The 13,488-nt window shown below is 32.5% G+C and overlaps 2 protein-coding genes across 2 annotated transcripts; one reads left to right on the top strand and one right to left on the bottom strand.

Moving 5' to 3' along the window:
- LOC101261353 (transcription factor MYB53) lies at nt 1-2,482 on the top strand. The gene is made up of 2 exons (XM_004246138.5): nt 1-938; nt 1,708-2,482. Exons 1-2 carry the CDS (start codon nt 673-675, stop codon nt 2,312-2,314), a joined length of 873 nt encoding a protein of 290 aa, XP_004246186.1. The 5' UTR covers nt 1-672; the 3' UTR covers nt 2,315-2,482.
- Nucleotides 2,483-2,914: 432 nt separating this feature from the next.
- On the bottom strand, nt 2,915-7,281 carry LOC101248031 (inositol-tetrakisphosphate 1-kinase 1). The gene is made up of 2 exons (XM_026032389.2): nt 5,833-7,281; nt 2,915-3,242 (listed from the first exon to the last, which is right to left on the bottom strand). Exon 1 carries the CDS (start codon nt 7,030-7,032, stop codon nt 5,935-5,937), a length of 1,098 nt encoding a protein of 365 aa, XP_025888174.1. The 5' UTR covers nt 7,033-7,281; the 3' UTR covers nt 2,915-3,242; nt 5,833-5,934.
- Nucleotides 7,282-13,488: the final 6,207 nt, after the last annotated feature.

The following is a 13,488-nucleotide window of genomic DNA, read 5'->3' as shown; positions in this document are numbered from 1 at the left end:
TTTTTTTGAGTCGGGATCTATCAAAAATAACTTCTATCGAGTAAGAATAATGTTTGCATACACTTTATCCTTCTTTAATCCTATTCTGTGGAATTACATTAAATATGTCCGTTTCGCGAGGAAACTTCAAAGTAAAAGTAACATGAAATTATAAGTGAAATATTTAGATTTTATCGTTGAACTTATTTTACTTTTGAAATTATTGGTTAAAATTTGAGTATTAACAATTAATTAGCCATTAAAAAAATATTATGCTGGGTTGAATCTGTTAATTATATGTTAAATCCACTCCTGCTAATAAGTTGGAGTGGAGTAAAACATAATCAACCAAAAAGAACTAAAATCCAAAACAAAAAATCTTGGTGGCTTACCAACATTTTTATTTTTATTTTTTTAGAGGAAATGTTGACAAAAAATCTCACTTCTTGTGAAATTGACACAAGCAATACATTACCTAATTCTTAATTTAATTCAATTTGCTTAATAAGCTAAACAAGGTTTACTAGGGCACTTCTCTCTATAAATAATTTAATATTAAGAAAATAGTTGACTTCATGCTATACCAAAATCTCACTTCCATGCAATTATATAAACCATCACATTTCTCCATTTTTTTCTCAAAAATTAAAACTTTCCACTTTCCTTAGTGCTTTTTTTTTTAATTCTTGAAAAATGGGGAGATATCCATGTTGTAAAGTTGATGAAGATTTAAAGAAAGGGCCATGGACAAGTGAAGAAGATGAAAAATTAGTGGAATATATTAAAGAAAATGGACATGGAAATTGGCAATTAATACCTAAAAGAGCAGGATTAAATAGGTGTGGCAAAAGTTGTAGATTAAGGTGGACTAATTATTTAAGGCCTGATATTAAAAGAGGAGCTTTTTCAGAAGAAGAAGAAGAAATTATCATCAACCTTCATTCTCTTCTTGGAAACAAGTAGGGTTACTCAATATTTTTCCTCTAATTTCTTGATATGGTTTCATGTTTAGTTTTGATTCATTGTTTTTAAAAATATTTTGCAAAAAAAAAAAAAAGAGTTTTAACTCTATACCAAAGATATTTATAGGTAAGTCGATTTCCTTAAAATATTGTGAGATTTTGAAATATTAAAAATGGGATAGGTTATTTGTTAAAGCTACTATAACTAGTAAAGATGACACGATGGTATGATGGTGTAAAAAGTATTTACACCACCAATGTATAGCCACTCATAAAATTTATAGTAAAAATATATCTAATTTATTTACATTAATGTGTATACATATTTTATTACTTCCCCAACTTACCATAATTTTGAAATCCATTTCACTTTAAAGTTATCCTTTTATATTAATGAAATGATTTATCGTAACACGTGTATCTGAAGATTGTTTTAGATCACAAATATCATGTTTTTATAAACATTATATCAAGTCAATTAATATCACATAAAATCTGAAAATAGAGTATTACATATTTTCTTATACATTTTTCTTGTGATTGTTAATTATTTTGATCGAATAACAAGATATATTAACTAAAAATCTTAAAAATACTTAACTACTTCGTAAAAGATGAGAAGTACCTGAAAATAGGGTTGGTTAAATAATAATACCTACTATGACATGTCGATATACAATAATAATATACAATTTTTTGTGCTATCGGTATATATAATTTATATGTTATTCATTAACGTTATTATATTATATTATATTTTTTGTAGGTGGTCAAAAATTGCATCTCATCTCCCGGGAAGAACTGATAATGAAATTAAGAATTTATGGAATACGCATCTGAAGAAAAAACTTTTCAAATCAGGAATTGATCCAGTAACACATCAACCAATAACTGATCCAAATTTACTTCTTAGCCTTTCTAATTTGATGAACCCTTTTGAATCTGCTCTTAGATTACAAGCTGAATTGACAGAAATAGCCAAAATTCATATTATTCAAAATATAATTCAAGTTCTAAATACCCCTCCTCCTACATTAATTCCATCTTTACAAGAAAATAATTACCCCATGCAACAATTTTACAATAATAATATTATTGCTCCATATGACCAAATTATTACTAATGAACCTTCTCCAATTTCAAAAAATTTATCGGACAATAATATGATAAAAAATTCGAGCGTTTTTGAGAATAATATGATTAATAATGTTGATTATAATTCAGAATATTCATCACTTCCTTCACTAGTTCCAGTTACACCTGAGAATTCAGTACCATTTGATCAGCAGATTATTGATATGATTAATCCTAGTTATTATGATGATTTTTGTGAATTGGAAAAAGTTCTGAATGATGAAGCAAATATTGTTTGAAGATTTTTTTTTTTTAATTAATTGTGATTGTGATGTTTTTGTATAGATACATACATATAGACATGTAATGCACCTTCAATTTTATGTTGATTTTTGTGTACCTTTTTTTAATTTTTTAAATCTCAATGTAACCCTTCACTTGTATACCATTTAATTCCTTTGTTTAGATATTAAAATGCCCGAAGACATAAAAGCATTTACTTCATATAGGTATGAGCTAAAGAAGTGGTATCGACATGTCTGTTTATTGAAATTCCAATTTAAATTTAAAGGAAAAACGACTTTAATTTAAACATGTCGTAACATTTGTATGAATTAACCTGTGGGAATATTTGGTTAAATCCAGAAACAAAGCCCAAAAATCAAGTATTACATGGTCTAGTTTCAATTTTTTGGATCGGGAATGGTGAAAGCCCGTTCAATCAAGTTTTTTCGATTTTATTCGCAAGGCATAAGTTTAGAAACTGATGAAAATCTCATAAGAATAAATTACGTTTCTTAAGACATAACTTTTAATTCAATTCCTCCTGTCTCTCTACTTCACTTTCTGAAAATAAAATTATATCTTTGATCTATCGACACAAAATACCAGATGACAGATTAGCTGATGAAGTCGAAACAAGATACTCATATCCAACAGAAACACAAACAAAATCTGTAAACCAGTACAATACAAGTTGACACAAATGTTCAATTTTGTTCGCTTTCACTCTACAACACAAGTTTTACATGGTGCAAGATAATGAAACTTCAGAGACGCACGCTATGTATGAGGAGATGTGACGATGCACTAGAACGAGAGAAGGAACTCACATCTCATACTTATACCTGATAAGTTGCTGCCAATTTGTTCCATGTTAACTCATGTGAGTTGGTGCTATCATCCTTGTGAGCTGACGTCGAGCAACCAAGGTTTACCAATCCAAACCTGGAGCAGTTATGTAACTAAACATGAAAATACAATGATAAACGAAAAAAATGCATACAATCCTACATCAAACTGCTAGCATTTAACTTGTAAGTATATCCAACAAAGAACGGAACACAGAATAGTAAGATCAAAGAACTACCATGAGTTTCTCGTGCCAAATCACACATATCACGTCTACGATTAACACTTCAAATAAAACAAGTCAGCAGGAGAGTACATGCAATTTTAAGAAACAAGACAAGGCTTTCAGTCTAATAACCAAAACAAGGCTCTTACATGAAAGGAAAAATATCAATGCAAGTAAGACGTAAGATAACAAAAAGGTCCCCGTACAACCGATATCTTTACAGAACATTCACTATTTGTAAGTGGTAACTCTGGTCTAAAACACTAACTTGATACATAATTTAGCAACCACAATTGCTATGACTCAACCCCAAGTTAGTTGGGGTCAAATGTATGAATCCATTTAGACATGTCTCAATCCAATATTTAAAAATTTAAGTTCTCTTGCACCTGAAGTTGTCTACATTCATTAGTAGCTTGTACATCTCTACAAGACTAAAAGATTCATTTCATACATTCTTTTAGAACGAATTACAATAAGAGTAATTCATTATGAACATTCTTCATCTCACATCAGGTGTCCGCTTCAACCCACAAGGAAAACGCTAACACCTCACACCACGGCAAATGCATTGCCACAAGTTTAACAATCATTATTTTCTCGATATGTATGTGCACAACTACAGATACTATTGAATAAGAGCTAAATCTATGCCTGTGGATGCAGGAAACTTGCGAAAGATACAACACAAATGCCTGAATGATTCAACAAACTGTCACTCTGGAAAATTAGTCATAATTTTGTTTTTTAAGTCTCACTAGCAATCTAGATTACCTTTCAATGGAAGAGAGCAGCTCCTACTTAAGAGAGTCTAAATCTTTATTCTAATAGCCTGAAAGTGGGACCAATCCTAGGACTTCCTAACTTCCTATTCCATTTCTCCAAGTCTCAACTTGGATGTAAAGAAGGAAAGCTCGATGGCATTGGACTGCACAAAAGAACATTTCTAAATTTGGACCTAAGGTAATGTGCAAGAATGACTAAACCTTCATCCAACTACGTAATTAGTATCACCTAGTATAAACCTTTTTTTTTTCCATCATGCCCTACTCTTTGTTAATTCTATATGGATTTCAAGAGATTGTTTATCTTTTGGAACATCTCCTTCCATGTAATTTTAGTTGTATCTCAACCACTTTTAACACCTACAATCACCATGGTTTTACACCTATAGATCGGTGCCTAGGGAGGGCAATGTAGGTCATGAACAAACCGCCTCAAAAGACAGTCTCTCCATTTTATCTTCTATATGTGTTGCTTGCACTTATTGTTAAACGTAACATTTCTAATCGTGTTTACATGCACAAATAATAGTAACACCAACATTTCTATGGCACTCGCCTTGTAGATATGTTGGAGATTAGAAGCTCAATATTCATTATCATATAACCTAGCCAGTCTTACAACCATGCAGCACAAGAATCAACTCAATGCAAAACTAAAAACCTAATATTAATCAATCTTCAAGTAACGTGCCAACTAACACAATTAATTGAGTCTATGCCAAAGGGTTTCCTGAACACAAACACGACAGCAAATTCTTAGGGGGAAAGCCAATACTAACAGTTTTCTTCCGATGTGTCCCAGTCATATTGCTTAAATAGCAAAAGTCCACGAACAACTCTAAAGCAGCAACAGAATTCAGCATTCACTCTCAAGAGTCAAATGGAAAAGAGAAAACTACCCTAAAAATACAGAGATACTACATTAGTGCATGCCGAGCCTTACCTACTGACGAATCTAACTCTAAGATTTAATGATATACCCACATTATGTGCAAATAAAACATGCAACAAGGGTTTAACTTGTGGCTCATGATGAACTAAATTTGCATCTGACAAGACTAAAAGCATAAAATACAATCAGCTGATTTTCCCAACATTAATAAAATACCTTATCAAAGAAAAGATACTGATATTCAACATAAATTAGTCTTAAACTACCAAATAAGGGTTTGAACTGTGGTGAACATAAAAAATGTAGTTCAGAAAAGGAATATTCATCTACAAACACTTCCATAATAACTTCTACGCGAGAGACGATCAAGAATATGTCATGCAGATGCCATAGAAATTAATCTCCCAGGAATTTGATCCCTCTTGCATGAATAAATTACATAAGCAGTAAGTGACATCATTCAAAATGCAAAATTCATGTGCAATAAGACCACCCTGTAAAGCAGCATGACGGGGAAAATATTTTAAAGAACAGTCATTGAGAGAAACAGCAATATTCAATTATCAAAGTTGTCAAAGGCACAAATTAAGATATTTTCAGCCAGGAATTACAATTGCCTTGAAGGAAAAACTTTGGTTTTCCTGATAAAGAGTATCTGAAAAGGTACCTATCTCACTGCAAAGATAGAATGTACAAGTTGAACAAAGATTACCATCTAATGTTTTCAGACGACATGATCACAAGCAAAGAACCTACTTATTAACTGATGTACCAACTCCCTACCTAAAATAAGTCCCTGCAGCTTGCTTGAACTTCAGCAAATTTTGCAGAGCAACTTGTTGCTTCCCACAACCAAATACCAGATTGAGTTCTGCACTTAACATTTCACACCTGAATAGGGTTCTCATTTTCTTCCATCTTAAGCGGTGAAACAGGCAATGTTCCTTCATCCTCGCCACACCCGCTATTGCCAACCAAAACCCTAACTTCCTTCTCACAGTGAACATTCTTTAAACTCCCCAAGCTCTTATCATTCTGATTCAAAACATCCCAGAAAAAGTCTGTTAACACTCTCTCATAATTCGGCATCTTTGCGTACCCAGGGAAATAGTTAATGTCAATGATCAGATACCTATTTCCAACTCTATTATCCCTAATCACATCGAAATTAAAAAGATGCAATTTTGTCACCCGTCTAAGTCCCCTAGCTATATCAGTAAGAAAACTCAAAGGGGGGAATTCAGCAGTTTCCAAATTCATCAACTTATAGTATTTATCATCATTCTTTTCAAAATTATTCAAATTCGAAACCTGAGAAAATGGCAAGTAACTCTCTACTCTCCCTAAACCATCCTCCTTTACATCTGGTAAAGACTTCCTTTTGACACACTTGACATAATCACCAACCACAAACACCTTAAAAATCACTGCCCCGTGATTCACAAACTCCTGTAACACAATAGGCGGTTTCAATTTTCTCAACCCATCCTTGTTGAAAACAAGCAACATTTTGTGCGACTTTGCACTTCCATCAGCCACCAATGGCTTCGCAATCACCGGGAATTCCAAACCTTCATTTTCAAGGTTTATAGCCGACACCATTTTTGCATCATAGATTACAGTTTGCTTCGGAATCCCAAACGAAGCATTTTCACAGTCGATTTCAACCTCCCCCACCGCCTGAAGCATCGAAATCCTGTTATGCAACCGCTCAATCGCTTCGGGGGAATCAATAATAAGCGCCTGAGGAAATTCAGATCCGTACTCTTTCAGCTGACGCTTCCAATCATCACCGTCCATTTTATGTAGCACACAATCAAACGGTCCTTGATCAATCAAGCGCTTTTCCGTATCGATCTTTATGAGATCAATTCCTCGTTCTTTAGCAAGGTTCACAAGGGAAAGTTGAATGAAACTCGCTTGTTTCTTCGGAGCTAACGCGTATCCAACACTGTATCTCCTCATCCGCTCCGCCATTTTCATACACAAAATAACCCGACCCGGCGATAAAAACGAAGCAATTCAGATAATGTTTTCAACACAATTGAATTCGGGAACAAAGGAACCACATTTTTTGTGAATTTGGGATTGAATTTGGGGAAAAGGGTTAGGGTTTTGGTGAATTTGGAGGAATTTGATTCTAAAAACTTTAATACTGTGTGTGTTTATCAGTAAAGGGAAGAAGAAGGAAGTGAAATTGAGAGATTGGGGATATATATATATAAAAAAAAAAAAAAGTGGGTGAGGGGGATTTAGGGCTTGATAAAATGACAGGCGTTGACATTGAGGTAGACACGTGGCGAATTTTAGAAGAACAGGTTTATTTCGCCGCATCAGAGCGGTGAGCCGGTGACGGTGACAAAGGACAACTGTAATGGTGTCAAAATAATGACGTCAATATTAAATTAACCATTTTTAATTTTGGAGCTTTGTTTTTTTCCTATATAAAGAAAATAGAAAATTAAGCCACTTTTGTTTATTGATAAAAATAAGGGCAAATGACGTAAATAACATACTTTTATGGCTAATTAATCATTTTTTCCTTATAAGTTTTTAATGATTAAAATTCTTTAAAAATATATAAAAATACGGATATATAATAGGGCCGATACAATAAAAAGGTGGCGTATACATTATATATTTTTTGTCACATTTTTATATCCATCTCATTTTTCGTATATTTTTGTATTCACCTCATTTTTACATTTTTGTATCCGTCTCATTTTTATTACATTTTTGTATTTGCCTTATTTTTTGTCACATTTTAATATCCGACTCATTTTTACGTTTTTATATTCGTCTCATTTTTTATCATATTTTTGTATTCGCTTCATTTTTTATCACCTTTTTATATTCGCCTTATTTTTTATCACATTTTTATATCCACCTTATTAAACTTAAAAATGAGAAATTTTAAATATTTTTAAAACTAATAAGGGATAGAAATAATAAGTGAACTTAAAGGAGAGATTTTTGCCATTTTTCCTTATCTATAATATAATAATTTTAAAGGAAATGGGTTTGATACAGCTATTTTTGATAAATATAAACTTATTTTTGGTATATAAATGTAGAAAATTTTTCTCTTGGTTTTGATTTGTTCTTTAACTTCGACTTAACTCATCATATTAATTAAAAATGTTTTTTATTTTTTATCTAATTTGCCCTATTTATTTTGATTTTGAATGCTTTAATTTATTTAAAAATTTTCACTTTAAAAATAAAGTGTTTTCATCAAAAATAATTTCATTTTAAAAATAATAGATAAGATTCTTATCACTTTCTTCGTTCATGAATGACTAGATACATGTATATATTGTGAATGATCATTATATAAATTTGAAATATAAATTTAAACACAGATTTTATAAATTAAAAAATACCATGAAAATTTGTAATTTAAATATTTTATAATCAAATTGATTAAAAATGTTAGAAAATCATGGTAAAAACACTAATTTGACTTTCGAATAATTTGCTAAAACATTACAAATAGACGTGTTTTAATTGATTTGTCTTCCTCAATACTATGTCATTCTTAATTCTTTACTAAACATGACTGAATTTATCCTTTAATCATTTGCATTAGTTAGACAAATATTCTGATTTTATATATATCCAATCAGAGTTAGATTCTTTTAGGATAGAGAAAAATGGAATATGATAAAATATTGCTCAACTGGTTATCACTACTACAAAGAATATTCTATTGATTGTGACTTACTTTGGACTGGTTAGCTATTTGAGTACACTTGCATGGTTCAAAATATTACAAAAAGAGAGAAACAAATTAATAATAAGAGTTATTGTGGATTAATGAATGGTATTATTTTATTTTTAATCAGCGATTTTGAGTTTAAGCGTTGGAAATAGAAAACTTTTTAGACGAAAGCAATCGACCTCAAAAATGAATCTTGTTGTGCAAATTTAAATTAGTACGTTACAGTATGAGAGTATAGAAAACACAAAAAAAAGGTAAATAAAGTTGAAAAGAGAAAAGGAATAAGTTTAAATTGGCAAAGATTAATTAGGTCATCCAATTGGTACATTGAGCTTTTTCCTTTTATAAGATCTTTTTTTTTAATATAAAATTAATGGGCATAATACATAAATATGATTCTTCAACGGATAACTATATCCTTCAATTTTGAGTGTGCACAAGTAAATACTTAAGTTTATATATGACCAAGTAGACATATGTATTCTACATGGTATAATACGCATAAGACGTCATGTAGGATACAAAATTTTCATGTAGGGTGTCATGTAGGACAAATGTGTCAATGTATTCAATTTTATACAAGTTTAAATGTCTACTCGTGCACATTCAAAATTAATAAAGATCATAATTATCGATTGACGCCAAGTTAAAGGCGCGAAATTAATATCTACCTAACTTTGGATGCCATGGTAATACATGGCGCACAATAAAGACATACTCTGATTAATTTGGAACATACCATTTATTTTTTATTTCTATTTTATTTGTTTTCTCATGTTAAAAGACGTAAAGACGTAATTACATGAATTTGAATAATGTTACAGTTTTACAGATTAACTCACAAATTACATAATATTGCCATATGAAAAGTTATATTCACGACGTGTACTATTCTAACATTATTTATGTATGATTGCATGCAGTTATATGCTTAACCAATTTAGATATGACTTTAATTCGAACATAACTATATATAGTGAACGTTTTGAAGACAAACAAATTAGTAACTTTGTACTATATTAGAAGCATTACTATATGTAACAATCATATATGTTGAATAAAAGAACCATGAACTGTGTGTCTATATCTCCATTGATGGAGCTTGAAGAAGAAACAGAAGAAGAACCAGAAGAAGAGGTGAAGAAGAAGAGGATCGCACTTCTTCTTACATGTATATTGATAGAGAATGGTGTAAAACCATGAATGTAAAGTGAGTCTACAGATGAGTCTGCATATCTACATATATGCACATTACTAACTCAATTAACTAACTAAACTATCTACAACTAACTAATGGAAATGTAAGTTGTTATGTAACTAACTAATTGAAGTGTAACTAACTAGTTGAAGTGTAAGTTGTTTACATATATATAAATCAATACCCCCCCTCAAGTTGGAGGTGCAGCAAGCAGATCCAACTTGCTGAGAATTGCTGAATGCTTCACTCCAGTGAGTGCTTTGTTAGGATATCAGCAAGTTGTTCACCAGTTCCAATATGATGTAGTGAAATCAACCCTTCTTGAAGTTTAGCTCGCACAAAATGACAATCGACTTCAATATGCTTCGTTCTCTCATGGAACACAGGATTCTTGGCAATTTGTAATGCTGACTGGCTATCACAGAAAACAAGAAATGGATTAGTACATGGCACAGTTAGCTCCTCAAACAACCTGCTTAACCATACCAATTCCCCTACTACTTTTCTAATGGATCTGTATTCAGCCTCAGCTGAAGAAAGAGATATAGTCTCTTGTTTCTTTGATTTCCAGCTGATAGGACTTGTTCCCAACAATACAATGTAACCAGTAACTGATCTTCTTGAATCAGGACATGATGCCCAGTCTGAGTCACAAAAGGCTTGTACCTTGTAGTCATTAGTAGAAGACATGAGCAAACCCAAAGTTGGATCTTTCTTTAGATATCTAAGTAGATGATATGCAGCCTGCAAATGAGGCTCTCTAGGTTCCTGCATAAACTGACTTAGATGTTGTACTCCGTATGCAATATCTAATCTTGTATTGGTGAGAAAATTTAACTTTCCAATCAACTTTCTATATGACTTAGGATTTTCCAGAAGTTTCCCTTCACTGGCTTTGAGCTTGATTGTACAATCAAGAGGAGAAACTAGACTAGAGTATTCTGTGCAATTATACTCTTTGAGAAGATCAAGCACAAATTTTCTCTGAGAAATAAGCATTCCAGCCTCAGTATATAGTATCTCCAAACCCAAGAAATAGTGCAGCTTTCCTAAATCCTTGATTTTGAATTGGTTATGAAGATAGTTCTTTAACTGATCAATCTCTTCAGCATCATTTCCAGTAAGTAGAATATCATCTACATATACAGCTATAAACACAGTGGAAGGACCTTGTTTTCTATAGAACAAAGAATAGTCATTTAAGGAATTACTGTATCCCCTATACTTCAAAGCATCAGACAATTTAGCATACCATTGTCTGCTGGCCTGTTTTAAACCATATAGGGACTTATTGAGCTTACAAACCATGCCTTTTGTATCAACATTCAAGCCCTGTGGAACATCCATGTATACTTCTTCATGCAATTCTCCATGAAGAAAGGCATTGTTGACATCCAACTGGTATACATTCTAGTGTCTCTTTACAGCAGTAGCTATCAAAACTCTCACAGTTGTCATCTTGATGACTGGAGAGAAGGTCTCTGTATAATCTACTCCATAGTGCTGAGTGTAACCCTTCACAACTAGCCTTGCTTTATACCTCTCTATACTCTCATCAGCTTTATGTTTTATCTTATAAACCCATCTACATCCAACAACCTTTTTACCAGCAGGAAGAGACATAAGTTCCCAAGTATCATTGTCATGTAGTGCAGTCAACTCTTGTGTCATTGCATCTTGCCAAGCAGGGTTCATTGCAGCCTCATTAAATGATGATGGTTCACAATCATGTGACACACTCAATATAAGTGACTGACTATCAGGATACAAGGATGTAGAGGCTATATGATGGTGATGTGAAAAAGATGCATGTAGAGAAGTCATGTAGTCTTTAAGATAAACTGGGGGTTTATGAATTCTAGTAGATTTTCTGATGGAAAGATCATATTCTGAGGGTGTGAGATTTGGTGAAAGGGAAGTAGTCTCAATGGGATCACATTGTTCAGGTTCTAGAGAGGTGAGATTAATATCATTATTATCAAGAAAAACACTATCAAATGTAGAACTTGAAGAAGGATTACTGGTAGAAAGATTAGTGATTTTAGAAAAAGGAAATACTGTTTCATGGAACACAACATCTCTAGAGATATGTACTTTATTGCTGCTCAAACTCAACACTTTGTAACCTTTAACTCCAAAAGGATATCCTAGGAATACATGAGGTGTAGCTCTAGGTTCAAATTTTGTTCTCTGATGTTTGTGTGTAGTAGGAAAACAAAGACACCCAAAGCTTCTCATATGAGAATATTGAGGCTCTTGATTATACAATATAGTAAAAGGACATTTGTTGTGAAGGTAGGTAGAAGGAAGTCTATTGATTATATATGTGGCAGTAAGTATGCATTCCCCCCAATACTTGGTAGGTAATTTGGATTGGAAAAGAAGAGCTCTAGCTGTTTCTAAAAGATACTTATGTTTTCTCTCTACCACCCCATTTTGTTGTGGTGTATAAGGACAAGATCTCTGATGTAATATTCCTTTGGATTGAAAATAAAGGACAGATTCTTGATTCACAAACTCAAGACCATTATCTGATCTTATTGTTTGAACACTTGTCTTAAACTGATTTTCTACCATGTTGACAAAGGATTTTACAATGTGTAAGGCATTACTCTTACAACTCAACAAATGTGTCCAAGTAGTTCTACTAAAGTCATCAACCAGTGTAATGAAGTATTTAAAATTGTCATGAGTGGATACATGATAAGGACCCCATAAGTCGACATGCAGAAGCTCAAAAACCTTTGATGTATTATGAGTCTTAGGTGGAAAAGATAGTCTAGTCTGCCTGACCATAGGGCAAATGTTGCAAGTAAAAGACTGTTTAGATGAAAAGTTCACAGGAATGGATGTAATCCCTTTCATTTTTATAAAAGGCACATGCCCAAGTCTATAATGCCACAACAAATCACTACAAGAACCATGAGATAAAGGAGGTATAGAACCAGCCAGTATATTATTTGTGTTACTAGGAATTGTGTCCTTTACAGCTGATTCAGCATTTTGAGAATTGAATGAAGGCTTGCAAGAATGACAGAAGGTACTACAAGAATGAGAAAAACATTTACATTGAGAGCCTATCTTATTGTTATGAGAAGAACAAGCCATTGAAGATGAGATCTGTGAAGTTGAGTGACTATCCTTTTTTAAACAATCTGAGCAAAGGAAGTACAATCCATCTTGTTCTTTACCAATCTCCAGAGGCCTCTTCATTGAAGGGCCCTGCAAGGTACAAGATGAGTTAGAGAATGAGGCAGTACAATTGAGATGTAGAGACAAGGAACTAATCGAAATCAAATTGTACTTAAAGGAAGGGATAAAAAGAACTCTGAACAATGTGATTATGTCATTGATTCTAACATCTCCAACTTTGGTTACTTTAACTTTGTATCCATTTGGTAGTTTAACTAAAAGAGGATATGGTAGATCAGTAATATGTGAGAGATGGCTGATATTAAAGGTCATGTGATGTGTAGCTCCTGAATCTAGTATCCATAAATCAGTCCTTGATTTGAGACAA

Source organism: Solanum lycopersicum, chromosome 8 (genome assembly GCF_036512215.1).
Source record: "Solanum lycopersicum chromosome 8, SLM_r2.1".
In the NCBI taxonomy this organism is placed as follows: Eukaryota; Viridiplantae; Streptophyta; class Magnoliopsida; order Solanales; family Solanaceae; genus Solanum; species Solanum lycopersicum.
Note: the sequence above shows the minus strand (reverse complement) of the source record. Positions and strands in the feature narration are given on the sequence as shown.